This window comes from Oculina patagonica, chromosome 4 (assembly GCF_052425735.1).
Source record: "Oculina patagonica isolate OP01 chromosome 4, crgOcupat, whole genome shotgun sequence".
Classification (NCBI taxonomy): Eukaryota; Metazoa; Cnidaria; class Anthozoa; order Scleractinia; family Oculinidae; genus Oculina; species Oculina patagonica.
In genome coordinates this window covers 48,790,209-48,814,432 of record NC_135761.1, presented here as the reverse complement: position 1 = coordinate 48,814,432, position 24,224 = coordinate 48,790,209, and the positions used below count along the sequence as shown (strand labels likewise).

General features: G+C 38.8%; 1 protein-coding gene across 1 annotated transcript; it reads right to left on the bottom strand.

Annotated features, from left to right (window-relative positions):
- Positions 1-646: 646 nt before the first annotated feature.
- LOC144652544 (uncharacterized) lies at positions 647-18,555 on the bottom strand. Its single transcript, XM_078512592.1, has 12 exons — positions 18,243-18,555; positions 15,958-16,308; positions 9,324-9,709; positions 8,561-8,716; positions 7,559-7,671; positions 6,868-6,951; positions 5,611-5,796; positions 4,386-4,427; positions 3,140-3,222; positions 2,724-2,818; positions 1,678-1,732; positions 647-1,564 (listed from the first exon to the last, which is right to left on the bottom strand). Exons 1-12 carry the CDS (start codon positions 18,391-18,393, stop codon positions 1,446-1,448), a joined length of 1,821 nt encoding a protein of 606 aa, XP_078368718.1. The 5' UTR covers positions 18,394-18,555; the 3' UTR covers positions 647-1,445.
- Between the last annotated feature and the right edge of the window lie 5,669 nt (positions 18,556-24,224).

Sequence of the window (24,224 nt, the reverse complement as noted above, 5' to 3'; positions counted from 1 at the left end):
CGAAAAATGCGATCAGAGACCAATTAAATTAAAAGTTAACTGTGTAGCGATTGAACGAGAGCCGCATTTTTTTTTTTTGCGTAAAGGCGCATCGAGGTTTCGATACACTCACACATGAAAAAAGACAAACAAAATAGAGCAGTTGAATAATAAACCTCTCAGATGTTTTGCTGTGTGCTGTCGCTGAGTAATTTTACCTGTTGTCTATATTTTGTCTTGCCCTGCGAGCTTTATTTGCTGTTTGTAATTTCCCCTCCTTTTCTTTAGCCACGGGCGGGAAACTTCCTCGTCCCAAGGCCTAATCCGTGCGTACGTACGGGGGTAGCGGCAACCCCCAAAATTTCTCGGTTCGATGGATAACCATTTTCTTACTTATGGATGCTCCGCTCGCGCGCCTTCGGCTCTCGCGGGAGCTCCGCTATGAAATTTTTACACGATAAATGGCAGAACGGTGACCCCTAATGCTTGCTTGTCTTAGCCAGCCTTTTAGCCCTACCAGTTTAAAAAGGTCTCCGTGGTCCCTGTTGGTCGGAGTACTGAACTTGAAATAGAATGCTTGGGTTTACACCTTTTGTTTGATGTGTCGAAAATTGGAATTTCCAGTTAACTCGCCTTTACAACGCGGAAATTCTGGGCCTTGGTGAAACTTAAAAGTCAACCACAGTTTTTACCCTTTTAAGTCCCTTGTTTAATACGTGTAACCTTCATTTATCTAAACACGGTAAATAAAACCCAGGCTAACTTTACAAATGGAAAATATATTGGGAAAACGCGTTTACCAAGGGTGGTGTAACCACGGCCACTTTTTTCACAAATTATCCAAAAGTTACGATCAGTCACTTTGTTAAGTCAATTTACCATCTCGTACAAGGAGCGGCCAAGTAAATAGTGACTGGACCATGCACTGGCTAAAATTTAGTAAAAAAAAATATGCTAAATAATAAGGGTTTGTTGATCGTTAACTATTGTGGCATGTGACCTAAAAAGTCCGGGAGTTTGCCAAAGTTCTTTTCGTGATAGCGGGGCTCATCCACGAAGTTATTTTGGAACAATGAACAAAAAATCTTCCGAATATTAAACCCTACTGTTCTGCAGTGCTATGGTCTGCCTTTCTTTTATTACAACACATCTCAGCTACAAAACAGACAAGTCAGCCCCAGTTAGGAAGTGCACAGCACCTCGACTGTTTGTCTCGATGACTGTTCTTTGCACTTCACCATGCATTAGTTCGGACATACGGTATCTTTTGTTTCTCGTGAGACGCGACTGTCTTGGAGAACACGTGACGTTTACGAAGAGTACCCGATTCTAATCGACCAATCAGACGTTGCCACGCTGCTACACGTCACGTTGTTAAGCTGCCACGTCGAACACCGCGGGTTCGTTCAATTTTTGAAGACATTGTTTGGACACAACAAGGTACATGAACTGGTTTTAAGATGGTTTTACTCTTGTTGCGCAGGAGGTGTCGAAGTGGTTTTGTCCGTGCTTGACACGTCATCATCTATTTCTTCTCCGTCCACTTTTGGAGTAAACAACTCCACATCAATGGGATTGCGGAGGCCTGCAGGAAGAAAAACACATACAGTCAAACTAAGTATGACTCACACGATGAAGTGTTGAATATTGTTACAGTAAACAGATTTTTATAGGACATTATCAAGACTAGATGCTTACGAAGCGCTTTTTCCACGAGGCTTCTGTGCAGCTTCTCTTCACGTTTAAATTTGGCCTGAAAAGAAATAAATTAAAATAAGTACCCAATATCGATGAAGCACGTTATTTTGGCTCGTCACGCAACCTTCCAGTCATAGGAGACTAGTGGGGTGGGGGAGAAGGGACAAAAGGCGGGATGGAGAAGGAGGGGGAGGGGAGGGAGAGGGGTATGGTACATGCCAGAGAGAGGTGGAGGGCATATCCTGGGAATAATAAATGGCACGCAATGCACGCAGAAGCGATGACGTTTTAAGAAGGAGCCTTACATAATTTTGAGGAAATTTGTCAAAGGCTCAACGTAAATATAAGTAGCTGACGCCTTGTGCGTGAAAAAGACTGTTATACAACTGCAGCTTACATTTTTCAAACACAAGAAGCAATGTTAGTGTATAAATAGCATAGTTTGGATCTGATAGAATTTACTGAAATAAATACAGTACTTATGAATTCACAGGCTAAGGATGCAATTAATACATTTTCTTCGTAGATTTGCTAAATTGAACAACAGTTATATTTCATTTTAAATTTTTAATATTTTTTTAGATTTCCCTGTGTTGTCTCAACAAAGATTGTGTTATATTGTAGTGTGACATTTGATAAACGACATACGATACGCGCGAGCAAGCTTTTAAAGAAAGGTCAAACGGTCTCTTGCTCACAGCGGCCCTTTAAATTATACTGAAGAATTAGACATTTCTGTCTACTAAATCTAATAGATCCCATAATATATAATTAGTCTCTTTCGTTTATTTATTGTAGTTTTCCATTCTAACTTCCCGGAGGTATTTTGTTTTTGTGTTATACGCGGCGATTTCTTGTCAAGTTAAATTTGCTAAATTAAATTTTTGTTTAGTTGCACTAACAGACGACAGAATAAAAGAACCCATCGTGCGATGGCAATAAGCGATGACGTCATAAGTTACACGTCATCGCTTAAAAAGGGAACAGATCCACAAGAAAACGGAGCTGCAATGTGGTAACAGGTTCACATTTTAAAAAACACAAACCTTAAGCTCTCTTCTTTTTCTGCTGGGAAAAAGAGGCCCCATGAGACTGAAATCCGTTCCAACCTGACTGAGTGCCTTGTAGAACTTCTGTGTTTCTACAGAGAAGAAAAACTGAATTAATCCAAAAACTACTGTCTGGTGATGCAAATTATGGGTTGGGCAATTTCCAAAAAAAATTCCTGCACAGAAAAAAACGACGAAAAAAAATCGTGCAAGGGGAGCCACAAAAAAAGAACGTTTAAAAAAATCTTGCGTAACCTGATGGTGAAAAAAATATTTTGCCCAGAAAAATGCCCAACCCCCCTTTAAAAAAACGATGGTCCGTCCCTAATAGGAGGGTTACACTGTACCATGTCACACAGTCATTTACAAAACTAACACGTCATATTAAGAGCCTTCCTGTTCATGTAACATACCCTCAAGTGTCCATCTCTCTACTTTCCTATGCTTTAAATAAGCACCAAAGTTCACTGCATCAGCATCCTCGTAGACAATTTCACTGTGTTAAGACGGGCAGAAGTCACATTAAACATGAGTTAGGAATCGAGTTGTTCTGGATACAAATGGAGGAGAAAGGGAGCTTCATTTCAAAAAGATAAACTAGCATCATAGTGGTGGCGGACAGGAGAGCAGGAGCCCAGGAGAAAAGGGGCGGGAGGTGGGAGAAGGCAGGGTGAGAAGCAGGATTCCTAAGGTGACAGGAACCGGGAGAAAACAAGTAAAATTTTGCAGCATTTCATTATATTTTGCAATGGATATGGGACAAAGAGGAGGGAACCACTACGGAAAGGTGCAGGAAAAGGGAGTAAAAGGTATGGGAGGCAGAAGGAGGTACAGGAGGCAGAAGGTTCAGACCTTTAGTCAACTCAGTCAACTCAGACCCTCCTCCGTCAATTCAGTTGGGGCCTACATGTATCATTGCCATAATAATAATAATAATAATGATAATAATAATAATCATAATAATAATCATAATAATAATAATAATACTATCGTATAATCAAAAATTAATTACATATTATAAATGATTTTAAGATTTTAATTCTCGCTTATACAAAGACATTGTACCTTTTTATATAGCTTTTTTTAATTCTTAATCCTTTTTATCGGTGCTTGTATTTTTAATGATTGCGTGAAATAAAGTTATAATTATTATTATTAAAAATCGTATAATCAACAGTTTACTGAAAAACTTCAGTAGAAATATTAAAACTAAAGTTGCCCAACGTTTCGATGTAACTAACATCATTATCAAGGTAAAATGTTGTATCGTGGTGTGAATATAAATTAGTTTGTGGACTAAAACTTCTCAGTTTTAAAGAAATGCCGCAGCAAATTCGATTGTCTCATCAACGAAATGCTAATTATTCAAGACCTAAAGCCAACTTTAAACGTGCAAACTGACGCCATCCGCGCGAAACTATTTACATAACCATGCAGCAAATGTCTATTATTTTCCACAAACTAATTTATATTCACACCATGATACAACATTTTACCTTGATAATGATGTTAGTTACATCCAAACGTCGGACAACTTTAGTTTTAATAATAATAATAATAATAATAATAATAATGACCTTTATTCTTCTCAAGATAAAAAACGAAATTATAAAAGCTCAGAAAGCAACAGCAGCTCTATTAAAAGTTCTTACACCTCACCTATCATCAAGGGTCTTTTCTGGTGACTTGGGAATTAGAAGGCTGTAAAAGAACAGAAATTTAAACATGTGCTTCAGGTTAACAGTTCACTGAAATTTACTCATCATTTCACATGATTAAGTACAATGTACCCAAGGCCTTACTGATCAACAGGCCTTATGCATATAATTTTCTTCAATACTTCAAAATTCAACCCCAAGCCTCATTTGTGCAAAACTCTTCTCAAACCTTTGTCCCTTCATACAGTCTTCTTTTTCACCTCTGCTGATTTGAAATTTTTTTATGATATAAAATAATTTAATTAACAAGCTTGCACTTTGAAAAAGAGGCTTTGTGGTAAAATTATCTACTCTAACAATATATAGTTTGTACATGTATATGTAAAATATAAAATTAAACCACAACATATATACCTTTTCTTATAAGGCAGAAAATACATTTATTCTTTTGTTTTCATGTTAATTGGTCTTTGTGGCCTCAATCGCATCTGCAGAAGTCAAAACTAAGAATGTTTGGATTAAAAGAAGGCGGTGAAGACCAATTAACATGAAGACAAAGGAATACAGGTTTTTTTCGGGCATTTTGGGAAAAGGTGTATAGTGTGGTTGTCCAGGAAAGAATAGTTCTGAAAAGAACTGTTGTTGGTAACTGACGTTCGACTATCTGAGTGGCAACTGGCCATCTTCAGAGTCATGTTAAGAGTCTTTGTGACTTCTACTTATGATTTTAAAACGTCAGTCACCAACAACAGTTCTTTTCAGAACTACTCCAACCCGGGTGCTCACACTATATGAACTACTGATACTCCTGGGTTCAAACCAATAACTAGATAATATTCTAACAATTTATACCATGCCATAGAAAATACAGCCAATCAGAATACAGGAAAGCCATTGTATATTCGACGGTATTCAACCCAACCTTCCCATCGTGCGCTGCGATCTTATTCTCGATGAAATTTAGTGAGCGTATTTTCTATGGCATGGTATAAAATAGTTACACAACACTTTCTCATGGTATACTACGGAATATCCCACTTGTCACTTGTATTTTCTTGGTATACACACTCGCCTAAAGGCTCGTGTGTATACCGAGAAAATACAAGTGACTCGTGGGATATTCCATAGTATACCACTCGAAAGCGTTGCATAACTAGTATATATCTAAACAACAATACAGTTCACTTTGTTTGTTTTAAAGTTTATAAAACTGAAAGTAATTGTACCTTTCCTCATCCAAGATTATGCTTCCATCTGCAGCAAGTTTAACCCGTGGTGCGATCGCTGCACCATCAACATTATCTTCATCCACACTTGGCTCTTTGGCCTCTTCTGGCCTTGTTCTGGCTGGTGATCCACAAATGGAGGCTGGGTTTTTTACAGAGCCTGTCTCTTCTTCTGACTCCCTGTCCCTACAACAGTTCATTAACAGATCTTACGGCTTTCTAATTTCTGTAGAGGACATACGAAGGAGACCGGCCCAGGGATGGGGACTCGAATATGAAAGGACCTGGGATGCTTGACGGAAAATTTGAATTAAATTACCACAAAAAAAGGCCATTCTAGAAGTGGCTCAAGCCTTTTTTACCCCTGAAAGATAACATTTTTCATGCCTCATCTGTCTAGATGAATTTTTGTTCGGTGGTCCTGAATTCAACTCCGCCATGCATTGCAAATAGCCAACTGGTCAGCCTCCTGCCAGTATGAATTTTTAACAAGTTTCTGTTTCAGTTTGATTTACAATACCGTAGAATTCTGGTTACAAGCCCTGGGCTTATACAACTTCGTAAGGGGCTTTGGGTGGGCTTATAAGCAGAGGGGCTTATATCCGAGAGGGCTTATAAGCGGAATGAAAAAAACGTTTCAAAACGAGCCATGGGAGTGTTGATGGAAATACATTTTTAAGTTAGAAACACATAATAAAGCAACATTCAGCCCTATTCAGTACTGTTGTCCGGTAGAGGGGGGCTTATAATCGGATGTATTTTTTTGTTTCCAGGATGGTGGGCCTATAACCGGAGGGGGGGCTTATAACCGGAATTTTACGGTATTTGTTTCCTCAGATTTATCGTGTCAGGGGACAAAAAACCACTGCAAATTCCCACCAAAACAGTATGAGGCATTTTATATTCTTCATGTGTTACCTAGACGAGACCTAAGTTGACAGAGAAAGATGTTGTCATTCTGTCCAAAATCCATAACTTTAACCCCTAAGCGAGATGACAAGCATCTCCATATCTTTCAAATGGTAGGCCTCTTGTACATATATATATATGCATTGAACTACTGTGAACTCTTAGTTGCAAAAAAACTCAAGATCAAAAACTAAAATTGTGTAACGTTCATACTTTAGACAAGGTTCTAACTTGAGTTGGCACAAACTTCCAGAATACAGGCCTAGCACTTTCACACGTCTTCTGAAATAGTATCTATATTTTATAACTGCGATGAGCACTACATGTAACATTTAAATACAGACTTACTGTGAATTACTGGTATCTTGTCCTTTCTTGTTTTTGCCTTTGTTTTTATCAGCTGCCTTCTTTTTCTTTCCTGCCAGACTTGATCTGCAAGAATGTAAACATGTCTTATCAAAGGGAAGTGGATTTATCTATTATATTTTCTAGAAGCTCAAAGAGACAAGAGAAGGCACAGCAGTGAGAGCCCTCGCCTCCTGCCAATGCACCCCAGGTTAAAATCCCAGAGCTGCCATAATGTGTTGGTTGAGTTTTTTGGTGGTTCTTGTCCTTACTGTCTGGTTTTCCTTTCTCAGTCCATAAAAAATGTTTTAAGTTCCAGTCAATCTGGTATCAGGGGGGGGGGGGGGGAGGTCAGTGGGGGGTTCAGGATAAGGGATGGGTGGTAGGTTGGGTAAAGGTTCATCAATCATAAAACTGTTAAGTGCTTAATGTTCCATCATTACACAAAGTCTATTTTATACCTGGGTTGCAATATGAAAACCAGAAATAATGGTTTGATTCTGTAGAACAGTATTCAGCAAAATGACAGGAATTCATTAGGATGTCAGGATGACTATTGATGGTGAGGATAGAAATGGATTGTAAAATGTTAAAACATGACAGCCTGAGGCCTACATGTTGGCATTTAGTTTGGTTTCTTTGATCTTTCATTGCTAATTGGTTAATAATGATCAGTGATTTAATGATGGCTTACGTCATTGGATTGGACTTGGGATTGAAGTAGATCAAGTGCTGCATTGTCATGTGACTTGGATCAGACGGTTCTTTCAGTTTATGGGGTCTGCCACCTCTCTTTCGCTTGACACCCTGAAAAAAAAATGTAATCAGTAAAGCAAGGTCCTGCCTTACAGTGGAAGACAAAAGTTCACCAAGCTGGAGCCTGGCCTCTTGTTACATCTATGTGAGAGAAAGACATTTTTACTCTTACAATTCTGACAAACTGCATGGATTCTCGCCTGGGATAAAATCAGAAAATATTCTGCAAGATTGAGCAGGAAGATTGTTTAATTTTGCAACAACCTGTCTATGGATCATATTTTTACAGCTTGACTTAGATAAACAGTGGTTATGAGCCATTTTTACAAGATGTCAGACAAGTATTCATTAGCATACAGTGGCACTATCAAGTTTGGTTAACTACAGTTAGAGTGTGGCCAGCCACCAGGCTAATTGACCAGCTGTGAACATCATGATGACTTTGCCTGGCTGTTTCTTAACATCTGAATTGATTTCAGTTTGCCAAAGTGGGTAGAGTCTTTATGATTATTTTCCCGGGAGCAAAACCCTGATGCCCACTTGCTCCAAACCTCAATGAATGAATGATTTAACTATTATCCTGTGAATCATTTGGAAATGAGCAGTTTTCAGTTAAGTGTCGTAAAACCAAAACCAAAGCTACCACTCTGGCCAATCACACAGGCAATCTACTGAGCCAATCAAAACTCGAAGCAAATTTCATGAGGGCGAGAGAAAAACCCATGCAAGGAAATCATGATTGGTTTTGGTTTTACTTCTGATTGGTTGAGAAAGTGGCACAAATTTTTCCAAACTATTAAATCACTAAGGGTAGTTCTGCAAAATACCTAAATCAAACATTATTACTATTTTCTTTTCAACACTCAAGAGAAAACCGCTCTTATGCTCGCTATTTACACTTAGTACTGGTTAGATAGGACATGCAAGTTCAGCACGGTACCTTCTTTTTATTCTCGTCTTCTCCTTCCTCATCTTCCTTGTCATGGATATCTGATACTGCAACAGGTGGTATTGCATGATCAGCATTGTTATCTCCCTCTGATAAAGTACGTAATCTCTTGTTTCTGCTGCCCCCACACTCTGCAGTACTTTGTTCCTAAAAATCAAGATTAGGAAAAGTTTGAACAATGGTGACGACACAAGGAAATTTCGACGCTTTACTTTTAAATTGAACGACTTTTTTAAACGCCGTTCAGGGAAAATTTTAACGACTTTTTGAACGACTTTTGCTGACGACTTTAACGACCTGTGAAAACAGTTCAAACGATTTCTCTAACGATTTTAACGACAAGGGAAAAAAGCTTAACGATTTTCCAAATGCTTTTAAAGATTTTCTAAACGATTTAAAGGCCAAATGAACGATTAACAAACGACTTGAAGCATTTAACGCGAAGTCGTTAATGTACGTTTTCCCGTGGAAGGTCACACTTAATCACTCGCTTATTTACTGTAATATTTACTGTGAAAACTCGTGAGGTCGACTTGTGGCAAGTCTATGAGATCACAGGCATAAACGGTGTGAAAAATAAAGTGTTTGTAAGGTAATCCTTTTTTTAAAAAAAAATTGGTGTTATTAAGAGTGTCATATCTAAAGACTACATAAAGAATATAAACTTAAGAGATCTCTGATAAATCAATCACTTTGTCAATTAGCAAAATCCTCTTTTTATCAAAGAAATGTGTAGCAAATGTAAGTAACTTACATTTATGTGTCCCAGATCTTTGTGTGGCACATCTATCTCCTCTTGCCTTATTTCTTGTAAATCAGGATTTTTATCCACATTTTCTTTGGACACAGAAGAACGCCTTCTCCTTGCAGCCGACCCCAGATTGGGTAAAACTCGCTTGCGGCGCAGCAATGAAGGGGTTGCCCCAGAATCAATAGGTTGCGTCACAGCATTGTCTGAGTTTGGCATGTTCTTATTCTGTACTTGCGATGGTTTTATTACAATGTCTTGTGCAACAGGCTGGGATCTATGCTCAGTGTCTGTAAAAGTGGGAGTTGTTGCTGCCAGGCCCCTGGTTGACAAAGCTGGCTGATTTCTCTCCTTGAGTGAAGGAGACTTCAAAATATTTTCAGTCGGTAAAGCTGCAAGATAATTAGATAAAGCAAAAAGGTCAGTTTTGACATCTCAGCATACCAGTGATTCACTGCAGGACCCAGGGGGACCACCTGCCTTTCTATACATGTAGATGGGAACGTTCTTAACCCATCCTCCCTCCCCCCTTAGCAAACAAACACTTAAGGACCGTTAACCCATCCCCCTCCCCCCTTAGCAAACAAACACTTAAGGACCGTTAACCCACCCCCCTCCCCCCTTAGCAAACAAACACTTAAGGACAGAAAGACCCAAAAAATGTTGTGTGCCTTTCACTACACATGCTGCAAAATTCTAAGCTGTTGACAACCACTTGGAATGGTTGACCAAAGTTAATATTGCAAACTCTAAGCTGTCATTGATAATGAATGCAGGGGTGTTATGTAGCTACATATAAGAATTAAAACACTAGGTTGTTACTAGGGCAGTGCACGGCGAAGGACGTAGATTTTTGAGCTCTGTGTATTTTCGAAAAAAATATGTGATTTTGAAAGGTTTTCAGTTCTCCGTCTGTATTTATGATGAACGAAGACCAAGGAAAGGATGATTCAAGCGAAAGAAGGCCAGTGCGCAAAAGACAACGCGAAAATGGCTCTCAAACTGACGAAGAAACCCTCGCGGAGTGCGGCCATTGCTGTGAAGCCTCGGCAAACATGCAAAGAATGGAGGCCAAAATTGACCAACTTTTAGCCGTGTTGCCTGAATTAGAAGCCCTGAAAACACGCTTAACACAGGTGGAAGAGGAGAATGAGAATTTGAAAATTTCGGTCGCTTCCAATCAAGAAGAGTTAGCCGAACTCAAAGTTAGCATGGTCAACACGTGTTCCATAGCAGCCGACAACAAAAATGAACTCAGAAAGCTGAAAGCAGACATCCAACAGCTAAGATGCAGGAACATTAAGCTGGAGGCTTACACCCGCAGAGAGAATATAAAGATATTCAACTTGCCGGAGATTAGAGGTGAGACGCCCAGTGATACTGAGGAGTTAGTTAAATCTATGTTTGAGGAAAAAATGAATATCCCAAAAGAGGATGTTGATGATATTCGGTTTGAGCGGGTCCATCGTTTGCCAACTCGACGCAACCAAAACAATCCTAATAAGCCACGACCTGTTATTGCAAAATTCAGTTTCTACCAGGACAAACAATTTGTTTGGTCTTCAGTCAAAAACTTGAAAGACACCGGAATTGGACTTGCACATGATTATCCTAAAGAAATAGATGATATCCATTCAAAACTATACCCGGTTCTGAAGAAAGCTAAGCGAGACAAACAACAAGCCTTCTTTAAGGTCGACAAACTGATAATAAATGGTCAAGTTTACCGAGGAAAGGAAACAGAAAATCTTCCATATTATGGTGCAATTATGAGTAGTAATACCCAAGCAGATGGAGAGCTGTAGCTCTCAAATGCACGTCGGATGGATAATTGATGTATTTGTGTTTTTACTTTATGTAGTTCAATTTATATTTCACGTATTGTATTATGTATTAATAATTGTACTCAATTCTGTTCAGTGGAAACCGTTTTATTTAGTCTTTAGATCACCTTGCATTCGCGAAGTAACTGGCTTTGTACCGTATTTATTTCTGTTAACTAAGTTATATTTGTTTATTTTCGACTTTGGATTTGCATTTACAGTTGTCATTTCAAATACTTCATTATCACTTTTTCCTTTGTTTCAATCTTCCTTCTGCAGTCTCATTTGCGACAATTGTGATCTCAAAAGATGACCGAGGCGCTAAAACTATTATCGCTTAATGTAAAGGGAATAAGCAATTTTAAAAAAAGGAGGGCCATTTTTAATTGGTGCCGGAAACGCGCAAACATTTCATTTTTGCAAGAAACTCACTCCACGATAGCAGCGGAAAATCAGTGGAGAAATGAATGGGGAGCGGAACTTATAACTTGCCATGGTAGCTCTAATTCTCGCGGCGTTGCAATTCTAATTAAGAAGGGTGTTGACTGCACCATACATAAAAAAATTCTAGATCCTTTGGGACGTTACATCATTTTGAAAACTGAAATCAAAGATAAGATATATGTTCTAGTAAACATATTTGCACCGAATAAAGATAAAGAAATTGTAACTTTCTTAAACAAATTAGTTATTACGCTGCAAAACGAGGATCTGGATTCCGAAAACAACATCATAATCGGAGGCGATTTTAATTGTCCACTTAATCCTACTATTGACAAGAAAGGTGGTACTCTTACTCAACGAAAATCTGTCACTTCTCGCATCGTCTGCTTGCAAAGTCAACTTGATTTAGTAGATATTTGGAGAATTAAAAACCCTGACGTTAAAAGTTTCACATGGAGTAAAAAATCTCCTCGAATTTTTTGTCGCCTGGATTATTGGCTAATCTCGAATAATTTAAATGATTCTGTACAACTGACGGATATAATTCCTGCTATAAGAACCGATCACGACGCGATCTATCTAGAATTTTGCGGAGAACCATATAACGAGTGTAGAGGACCAAATTACTGGAAGATGAACTGCTCTTTGTTAGATGATGAAGAATATGTCAACAGTGTTACTGAAATGATCCCAATGTGGATTACGGAAGGACGGGAAGAACTTTCTGATGATCGATGTGTGTGGGATTGGATCAAATATAACATAAGATCCCACGCTATCCGTCACTCCAAAAGAAGATCAAAGCAAAAAAATGAAACAGAAACAAAACTCCAGAATAAACTTAATGTAGCGAAAAAAGCTGCTGAAACCAACCCTAGTGACGACAATGCTACCCTGTTATATGCCGCTCAGAAACAATTAGAATCATTTTATGAAGAGAAAACAAAAGGAATTATTGTGCGTGCACGCGCCAGATGGCACGAACAAGGCGAGAAGAGTACAAAATACTTCTTAAATTTAGAAAAAAGAAATCACGTCAAGAAACATATAAGAAAACTGCATATAAACGGGGCAATCAAAACAGATCCATTCTGTATACTAAAGGAAGTAGAACAATTCTACTGTGACTTGTACAAGACTCATAATATTCTTACGGACATTGATCTTAAAATTGATTCCTTTTTAAATGATTTAAATATTCCTACATTAACTGAAGAACAAAAAAAATCATGTGAAGGTAAAATCTCTTCGGAGGATTGTTTCCGTCTTCTCGATACTTTTCAAGACAACAAAACTCCAGGGAACGATGGAATTCCGATCGAGTTCTACAAAAAATTCTGGCCTTTAATCAGCGATTGCTTTATTAGATGTGTTAATGATTGTTTCGAAAAAGGAGAGATGTCCCAATCTCAAAAGCAAGCGTTTATCACTCTCATAGAAAAAAGAGGTAAAGATCGTTCTCTCGTTGAAAATTGGCGCCCAATTTCTCTTGTTAACGTGGACGCAAAAATTATGTCTAAAGTAATAGCCTCGAGAATTAAAAATGTCTTACCTCATATCATTCATCATAATCAAACAGGGTATATTAAAGATCGTTTTATCGGCGAAACCATTCGCTCCATCTATGATATTATGGATTGGACTGTTAAAGAAAACATCCCTGGTTTAATGATTTTCATTGATTTTCAAAAGGCATTCGATAGTATTGAATGGGATTTCCTTTTTAAATGTCTTGAAGCTTTTAATTTTGGTTCTGACTTTCTCCGCTGGGTAAAACTGTTCTACAAAAACATAGAAAGCTGTATAATTAACAACAGCATGATTTCAAAACCTTTTAAACTTGAGCGAGGCGTTAGACAGGGAGATCCACTTTCTCCTTATCTTTTCATTGTAGCTGTAGAAACGTTAGCAATTGCCATTCGTCAAAATCCAGCTATAAAGGGTATCTCTATTGGCAAGGAAGAGACAAAACTATTACAATACGCAGATGACACAACAGCAATGCTCGCCGACACTAGCTCGGCCAAAGTACTATTTCAAGTATTAGACCTTTTTAAGAATATCTCAGGCCTCAAGATCAATAACACAAAAACCGAGGGTATGTGGATTGGTTCATCAAAAAAAAACAAAGCACAACCGTTTGGCATTAAATGGCCTAACCAGCCAATTAAAGCACTGGGGGTGTACTTCACGTACAGGTGTACGACCCAAAACTATTAAAAGAAAAGAATTTCATTGAACGTTTGGATAGTATTAAAAAACTTATCCAAATCTGGTCCTCTAGAGGTTTATCTGTGTACGGCAAGGTTACAATCATCAAATCTTTTCTTATTCCAAAATTTGTTTATGTTTGCTCGATTCTGCCTACAACTAAAGAATTAGTGAAAGAACTGAATCAACTGCTGTTTAAATTTTTATGGAATGGGACGGATAAGGTCACCCGTGTTTCGGCAGTAAATAAATACGAGGAAGGCGGTTTAAAAATGATTGATTTAAATTGCATGATCAAGTCTTTAAGGCTGGCATGGATAAAACGCATATTTAATGACAACAACGGAACATGGAAATCATATCTAAACCACTTGCTGGATCCCATGGGAGGGTTTTTCTTTTTAAATTGCAACTATGATATAAAAGATTACAACATCTTCTCTCAGTTCTACAGTGAAATGCTCTCATGGTGGTCGGAGTTTCGTGATTCCTTTGCCTCTCAACGAGATTGGCAAAATATTATCTGGAATAATAAGGAAATTCGTATTGAAAAAAGACCAGTCTTCTACAAAAAGTATTTTGAGGCGGGCGTGATTCGTATCCAAGACCTACATTTTGATTCAAATATAAACGATGCACTAAGCCACTGGTCAGACAAGATAACCAATATTAGTTATTTGCAATGGGCTGGCCTTCGCCATTCTATACCGCCCTTTTTAAAGAATATTATTTCCTGTCCATCTTTAGCTCCTCCATCCTTCTTTATTGACGATAACATCTTTGACATCAAAAAAAAGAAATCAAAAGACTATTACTCACTTCTTGTTTGCAAAATAGCACAATTTCCTAATATCATAAACAAACTGCAGAACGATTTTAACTTTTCTATTGATCAGCTGAGACAAATCTTTAGTCTGCCACACTCTGTTGTACTTGAATCTTATGTAAAAGGATTTCAATTCAAAGTGCTCAACTCTATTCTATACACTAATTCAAAATTACACAAAATAGGCTTTAAAACAGACGACCTATGTTCATTTTGCAAGGCAGAACCGGAAACCTTGTACCACCTTCTTTATCAATGCTCCTTTGTTAAACGGTTCTGGAGTGAGTTTCAAGGTTACTGGCACCAAATCTCAAATCAGCAGGTTCATCTTTCCCTCCAAGATATTTTATTTGGAATATTATCCAAACCATGCCCTTTACTCAACTTACTGAACTATTTTATAATCATTGGTAAACTACTTATATGGGACTGCAGAAGATGCCAAATTCAACCCACAATTCAAGGATTTCGTACTAAAATTGCCATTAAATATGAAACGGAAAGTAAGATCAAAAAGAAAGATTATTTTAAAAAAAAATGGGTACTAATCCCAAATTAATTTATGTCATTTCCTTTTTTGTTAGTCATGTAGATGGCATCATTATTATTTGAACTATTTGAACAGCATGACAACTGTAACTGTCTTTTTTTTCCTCTTTCTTCTTTTTTAGATATTGAATAATAAATTTTGTGAGCAATGTAATCGCGTTTGTATCTTTCATGGTAATAATCTATAAGTAAATAATTTCGGTTCTGTTAGTTAATATATAAGTGTGTTCGTCATCATCGTATTTTGTAGAGTTGTTATTGTAAGCTAACTATATATCTATCAATGATCGTAAGTTATTTGTAGGTAATTTATTCTTCTGTAAGTAACTTTAATGTAAGCAGCGTATATCATTGTAACTTATTTTTTTTTGTTAGTAATTATTCTAGTCTTGTAGTATTGTCAGTACGTTAACGGTTATAATGGACTATGTTGACGCGCTTCATGTGAATTGTCGATACTGTTAGTTATTTTAGTATGTTTTGTAATTGTTGTGTCATATGCTGAATAAAATTAAAAAAAAAAAAAAAAAAAAAAAGAATTAAAACACTAAGCCTGTTCATTAACAAGCTCAGCTGGCTTTTCTGGCCTTGGCAGCACTAAAAGTTTACCCAGGCTTTGTGTTTATGTGAATTTTCAGCCGGATCTAAGTTCTCCTTCAGCCAGTGAAATTAGCTGGCAGCCGGCCCTTATCAACAACCCTGGGAACGGGGAATCTTACTTGGGTGAAACAGTTTCCTTGAACATCTAAAACAATGTCAGCAAGGTTCCATTTCTTTGCAAACTTACCAGCACTAACAGAGTCAGCATCTGCTTCACCATCTCGTTCATCTGACACCAACCTCTTAGACAACTGATCATCTTTATTACAGACACGATCTTGTGGAACTAAGTGATTTTCTTCCTTTCTTGTTGCATCAGATGAATGTTTAGCTAGTTCTGGTGTTGTTTTATCTTTATTTGCAGCATTCGGTCGAGAGCGGGCCACTGGGGTGACTGCTGGCTTGATGCGTGACCTTCTTAGTGATCCCGTTGCAGGAGTGGAAGATGATAACGGTGTTGGGGTTTTGAATGTTGCTGTGTCAGCATCATTTTGCTTTGAAGTGCTGTTTGCTTCTAACGATTCTGAACGTGTTTCCTCTGTAGCAACAGTGAATAAAAACAGTAATTACACTGCGTATAACATTGATTTATAACAACTCACTGGTTACAAGCAAAAATGATATTGAAATTAATTTAAGGCAAAGCTGTGCTCTTGCGGTAATATTATTGCAGGATGCCTGAAGGCTCTTATTTAAGGAATCTTGGGTGCCCAGCTCTTAAAAGCTTTTATAATAACAAAGTTATCTACGTCGCCCAAAGGCAGAAGCAAGTCGCCTCTGGCACCTGGGCCCTGCTAGAGCACAGCACTGTAAGGGACCAGTTTCACAACTACAACAACTACCAACAGTCTTTATTGTCTGTCACTTAATGTAAATGTAAAATGCATGTCTATGTAACTTTCAATCGAGAGTGAACTTTGCATTAGAAGTACAGTAGAACCCCGGTAACTCGAACTCTGAAGGGAAACGAAAAACAGTTCGATTTAGCGGGGTTTCGAGTTATCGGGGTAGATTGAATATTTAATTTGCGAAGTTAATAATTGATAGTTAACTGATTTTACGGGTCTTCACAGCACTTCAGTATACAGCACAGTGCAAATTAAACTTATCTCGTCAGAAACTCTAACACGATCATAAATTCTTAGGATAAGAGTGGAAAAAAGCTGTCAAATACGTGATCTGTTTTGTTGCTCTAATCAATGGGCAACCGCGGTGAGTTGCAGGAGCCAGGATTCGAGTTATCAGGGTAAATTTGACCCAAATTTTGATCAAGGGAAACAAAATTAAGTTCGAATTAGCGGGGTTTTCGAGTTATCCGAGGTCCAGTTAACCGAGTAAAAATGACTGAAAAATGAGGTCAAATCCAAGGGAAATGGAAGTTTGTTCGAGTAAGCGGGGTTGTTCGAGTTATCCAAGTTCGAGTTACCGGGGTTCTACTGTATTTACAATATAAATGCCTCTTATTCTTAAAACTTATGCCTTTAAAAATAAATGTCCTACACATTACTTTGTGCAAATCTGCTAATGCAAACAACAATTTTCATTGTTAGAATTATAACATACAGTATTTCAGCAGAAAAAATGGAACAGTGTTGGTCATTTAAGGTATACCTTGGTAACCTTAAAGTTAGGATAAAAGGTAAAGTGAGTCTAGTGGAGTATTAGGCAGACGCTTATCCCATCAAGCGACCAGGGGTATTTCTACTCTCCCCAGCATGGGATGCTTGTCCATCACATAGTACCCTCAGCGAATTTGGTACCCATTTAACACCTGGGTGGAGAGAAGCACTACTACGAGAATAGCATCTAGCAAAGAACACAAGGCATTGACTCTGACCAGGGCTTGAACCCATGCCACTCAATTCAGAGCATAGCACACAAACCATCAGGACACCACAGCTCCCTGGAGTATGGGGGGAGGGCAATCCTTTGAGTGTCTACTAAGTCTAAAACAATTACACTTCTAACCCTTGTTTTTATAAAAAATAGTCAACATGGTTGTACTTCATTGATTATCCACTCATAGAAAACTCAGGCACATAGTCTAATAATTGTTTTTTATTAAGAGGGAGGCAAAGGGGGTGTCGTGATCCCATTTTACGCAAAATTTTAACCAAATTTCCGCATCACGTATACTTGAAACAGCAGAATTCACGAATCCTTTGTCTTTTCTAGCTATTTTCACGTGTCACAGTATACTTTTTGCCCTATTTTCATGCGTCACAGACTAATTTTTGCCCTCTTCACGTGTCACGCATAAACCCTTTGCTCCCCACTATTAATGTCTTATAACAATACAAACATTTTTATACTATGAGAGAGTGTACAGGTACAAAAAAATACAAAAAGATTTATTATTGAAAATTGTGAAGAGACAAAAGAAGCTAAAAAAACAAAACCTTGCACCTAGATGTTAATACTTTTTATATCATTCCCTGAATTTAAAAAAATAATGACAGATGACAGACGTACCTTCGTGAGCCTTGGGCGCCGACTCTTCTAGCTGCGTATTTCCAGCCGGACTATTAGAAGAAACATTTTCCTCGGTGTTTGAGCTGGTCGAGGAAGTGCTCTGTCGACCTCGACGAGGAGTTGAAAGGACTGGTTTAAAACGGTTTCTCATCTCGCACAGGTACGAAAAAGGCTTTCAAAGCAAGCTTGAGAATACACCTATGTTGTGTTTGACTTCATTACGGAAATAAGGTTAAAATGCTTTTATGCTTATCAAGCAAAATCACTTCTCCCGCTTTCAAGCTTACTTTTCTTCGTTGTTTCGACGTCCATTTTTCGTTTTATGAGGGATACTGCTGACCCACTGATGGTAGGCTCAGTGATCCCACTCCCTCTCGATCTTCTTGATCTTCCATCACGAAAAAGAGATCTGGGGTAACACTATCCACCGGATAAATCACTATCCAGTACATTCCAGTGGATATGTAGGTTTTAACAAAACATAGGGCCCTATCAGTGTACTATATAAAACACACCTTCCAATGTAAACTCCCATTGTACCTGAAGAAGGCTGGTTTGGCCAGCCGAAATATAGTACAAAAAAATATCATTCTACATTGTATCGGTCTCTGCTTTTAAATTCAGTTTTGATCCAACGTATACCGGTAGGATATCGTGTAGACGGTTACTTGCTTGAACATTTCATACTATATAAGTGTTTGTATGGATCTGAAGTTCGTGTGGATCTGGGAAAGCACGGTGGCCTACTAGTTAGTGCGCTGGACTCTCCATCGAACGGTCCGGGTTAGAGCCCTGGCCGGGGTCACTGCGTTGTGTTTTTTTAGGCAAGACGCTTTACTATCACAGTACCTCTCTCCACCCAGGTGTACTGGCGAAATTAATGCTGGGGTAACTCTGCGTTGGACCCGCATCCCATCAAATCGCTTCATGTCCGGGAAAAATTACGGCCCTGATGGGCCAAGAGGAATACCGACGCTGATAGAACGCTTTGATTACCTGTGGCCCACATCCCACCCCCGTGGTTTGAATAACGTTGCAAATTGTGAAGGCCCCCCATCCTCCTACTCAACTGCATAGCATTTTTTTCGCATCCAGTTATCGTCGGCTTTCTCTGTCGCGAGCTCTCTCCTTGCTACTTCTATTCTCAACGACCGATAAATTAAGGTTGAAAAAACCGAAACTGCAAATTAAAAAATGTTCCATGAATCGCGGAACAAGCATCGCACCCAGGAAGCAGTGGATCCTAGCAACAAGGCATAAAAATCACCGATCCATCTCGCCTTTGTCTTGCGAAATGGCATCTGTCATTAGTCTCAATGGGCTTTTTGGTAAAAGACAAAGACCGAACTATTGTTTTACACTTTCCACGTTTTAAAAAAAGATTCCGAACTGAAGCGCAGCAATCCTCATTGTTCGACAACAAAAGATTCCTGTCCGACTGTGGTTTAAACGAATATTTTAACTCAACTTTTTGTTTTTTTTTTTAGAAAAATCGCATGTGTTTATCCCCATGTCGGGTTGTTCTGTGAAAAAACAGCTAAAATGCAAGGCTGACACTTCAGCCCTAGTGTGTTTTAATTGGTTTTCTTACACGTTACTAACATTGACGTCTGGGACGAGCATTTCTACAAAAAGAGATCCGGCAACATGTAGTTCTGGGTTTTACTTTGGTTCCCTGCATTCAAAAGTTCATGTTCTGTGAAATCATAAAAAATGATGCCGGCTGCTGATCCATCTTTATTTTTCTTGTCGCTGGCGAAATGACAATGGAAATCTCAATGGGAACACAAATTGACAAGACAAGGGTTGAACTATTGTTTTAAACCATTTTATAAGGAATTTAAATGATGTAAAGGCAGCAATTCTTATTGTTTGACAACAAAAGTTTTCTCCCTATGTCCCCTCTGGGTATTACTGAAAATGACGAATGCACTTAAGATGAATATTTTAACCCCACTGTCCTGGTTTTTAAACTCGCATGTTTTCATCCACACCTCGGGGTATTCTGTAAAATGAACTTTTCGTGGTACGTCTTGAGGCCATACTAGCTGATCCTAAGCACTTTATCTTTCTTGTAAGTATGACCAGTTAATTACTCATTTGGAAAATCTTGTACATACTAGCTACTAGTCAAGTACAACGTCGTCTGCCCAAGTAAGCGCGTCGTTTATAACGCTGCAAGCGATAAATATTTTATGCAGAGTGCAGTGACCTACAATAGCAATGAAGATAATGCAATGCTAAGCCTCACAGGTTCAGTCCCTCACACGACAAACTATCGGCCAACTCGTGTTGACAAACTCGAGTTGGTGTGTGCGATCGACGCAGCAACGGCAAACAAGTTGGCCAACTGTTGGCGACAAAATAGAACTTGTCTCTATTAGTCTATTCTTGCCAACTGTTGTTGTGTCGTTCACACACACCAACTTCAGTTTGCCAACATAAGTTTGCCAACTCAAGTTTGCCGTGTGAAGGCCGCTTTAGACCACCGTTTTGCATTTATTTATACTGGTTATTCAACGGGAAAACAAATTGGCAAAATACAGACGTTCAGTTTTTAACTCATCCGACTCTCAGCTTGGGGTATATTTTTAGCTTGTTCTTAAAATTTGGTCAACCTCAGCCTCGACGTTCTTACAAAAAAAGATTGTTATAAAAAAGAGTGTAACTGACTATATATTCATTTCTGTAAACAGACTTTAAATGCAGGGATGATTAAGCAGCTATGCTAGGGACTGATGTAATAAATTATTTCGGCTCAATATTTCGGTTGAATAAAACTAACCTTCATTAGCGGCATACAATGCTCCGGGAATGCTAAGTGAGTATGGAAACGAACGGTTACCAAATTTAAACACAGCTAAGATGTTTTCTCATTGTCAGCCTATCACGTACCGGTTTTTCATATTATTACAAAAATCACCGGTATTCATTTCTTCATCTACTTACTTATTGGTAGGATAGAGCTCAGACAATGACAAAGAGGTGGTCAGTTATAGACAAGCCTGATGACGTCATCATCACTGATGAAGAAGCCGCCATTCTTGAGCTGCAGTCGACAGACATTGACAGTTCGTCAGATGACGAAGTAGACGGAAACAAACTATCTCCCTACTCCTCCCCAATCAAAATACCCACATGGAAGGCAACTATAAATATTGCTAGTTATACACTTGGTGTTGGGATGTTGGCCATGCCGTATGCAGTTGCACAAGGGGGAATAACAGCCATATTGTTTCTTTTCGTCATTCCATTTATCTACTGGTTTGCCAACAAAGTGATCATAGAGTGCCTTTACGATCAAGACAAACCCGGGAGACTGGAGAGAGCTCGCGTGCGCACAAATTGGAAGGAAATCGGCGAGGTTCTCTCTCCAAAGTACGGTGGTTTCATAGCCATTTTTCTTCAAAACTTCATTCTTTTCATAGTATCGACGTCTTATTTGATTCTCTGTGGATCGCTCATGGCTCACATTCTGCCGTCACTGCCTATCAGTCAAGCTTTGTGGACTTGCATAACAGCGATTATCGTCTTCCCCACAACGCTCTTCAAGTCTTACTCGCAAATTGCATGGCTGAGTGTGTTCGGTATTGTGACATTATTCGCGACAGTTGGAGCCATTATATGGCATAGTATGGCGCACATGGACCAATGGGACATCACTGTTATCCTCTTTTGGGACAGCGAGGGGGTGTTAATGTCCCTCGGCATATTATTATACAGCTACGCGTTCTTTGAATTGACACCTTCAATAGAGAACAGTATGGAAAACAGATCCCAGCTGGGCCAGGGTATGGCTTGGGCTCTGTTAATAACTGCAAGCGTCAACATTCCTTTTTCTCTTTGCGCTTTTCTGTGGTTCGGTTTTGACACGGATGAAATCGTTGTCAACAATCTTCCCTCTGGTCCAATTCACATAACTATAGTTACCGGTTTTATAATAAGTTTTTTATTTTCTTATGCATTGCCCCTCCAACCAGCGTTCCTGTTACTCGAGGAATCAAAAACCTTCGAAAGACTTTCCACTAAAATTTCTTATTCGTTCTGTTACATAGTTTTGGGAATTTCCATTATTTCTCTCACGCTCATTCTCGCAGTTCTAATTCCACATTTTGCATTAATGTCCTTTTTTGATGGAAGCTTGCTTTCGCCTATTTTAGCATTCATCATTCCCTGCATAGTTTACTTTAAGTTAAGACGTCATCAACTAAATGTGTGCCATGTTACCGCTCTTTCATTGTTATTCGCTTTTGGTGTCGTTGTGGTTTCCTTGAGTATTATTTTGTTTTTTGCTAAGGCTATAGCCTAGTCGTTTTAGTCACAGGTTTTGTGGAAATGTAATAATTTTGTTTATCATTATCATTAAAATGTTTTAACAATAAACGCGAAAAGAAAGTTATTTCTTTCCATTTCGTTGGTTGCAGGGTGGTGAAATGTATTAAAAATAGATAAATAAATCACTGTATCTAGCACTGCTGTGCTAATTGGGACACTGAAAATAAATGTTGTAAATAGAACAGGAATTTGTTTAAAATCCCAACTGGCAGGGGACTGACCAGTTGGCTCAGTTTACAAAGCATGGGGGAGTTGAATTCGGACGACCAAACACAAATCTGTCTAGAGGCAGGGAGGAGGATTGGAACCTGGGACCTCTGGGTTACAAGTCCAGCGCCCTAACCACTTGTCCACGCCCCCTCCCCCTCATGTATTCAGGTTTTTCAAGCGTAATCTTCTACTAAGATAGCCGTGAGCCACGATTTACCACAACACATGTATCCCCCGGGAAGTATACAACTGTACTAGCATCCGTGAAACAATGAAACCAGAATCAAGTTTGTCGTGGTTTTACAGTGATTTTGTGCTGGTCAGCCATTTGGTGAACGAAAAAAATGAATAAATCAAAAGATTTGACAAATACATTTCCTCGAGTGTATATTTCTTGTTGTTATACTGTGTGGAAAGAAATGATGGTAGATTTTTTGTTGTGTCTTTTCCGGTTTTTTTTTTGGATGCAAAGACACACTTTCTGGAACAGGAAACACATCATGCAGCAACAAAAGGCATAAACTTGGGCTGCCTGTGCTCTCTGTGAACTATAATCCTTTTTTGTATCCCCAGGACAAAGTCCTGAATAGTTCTGTCCTCCAGGGGGATCTCCCATATTAAAGGGACCGGTATGTTCGTTTCTTGCCCTTGGCTTCGCTTAGGGAGAGGGAAAAATGGGGTCTAATTTGCAAATTTTAGCCTAACAGGTTCTTAAATGTTAGGTTCTTACTCGCGGTTTTTTACTGTATTCTCCACCTTTTTTCCGTCTGTCAGTCTTGGCGAACATGTTATCGATCAGATAAGTGGCAAGGAGCAGTTCCATTCAATCAGCAAAATCATCATCCATCCCCGGTACGAACTTGGTACATATGACATTGCACTTCTTGCCCAAGTCCACCGAAAAACTGCCAGTCGGAACAGTCCTCTGGGCAACTGGCTGGGGTAAAACTTCCCATGGAGGCCGGCTGTCGAACGTGTTAAAAGAGTTGGAGGTTGTTATCGTGCCTCGAGACAGTAGTCCACGGTATCGACAGGTAGGTATCATGTAATGAACATCGAAAATCAACTTCAACAAACATTTCGTGCTTGTTACTTTGGTGGCACAATATGTTTTCATCAGAAGGCAGGCAGGTCATAAATCGAAAGATTCAAACAATAACTACTAGAATACTAAAGCTAAATTGTGTGAGAAAGATAAAACTGTGTCATCACACCGTGGCCCGCTGTCGAACGTGTTTAAAGAGTTGGGCGTTATCATCGGGCCTTCAAACAGCGGGCCTAGGCATGTAGGCATTATGTAGTGGACACCGAAATGGCCTTGAGCCAAAATCTTGGCTTCTAAACAGTTGGATTAGTTTTTTTTGGTACAGTACTTTGCCATCACAAAAAGACGGTTTATGAATCGAAAGATTCAATAGCTACTGAAATACCGGAGCT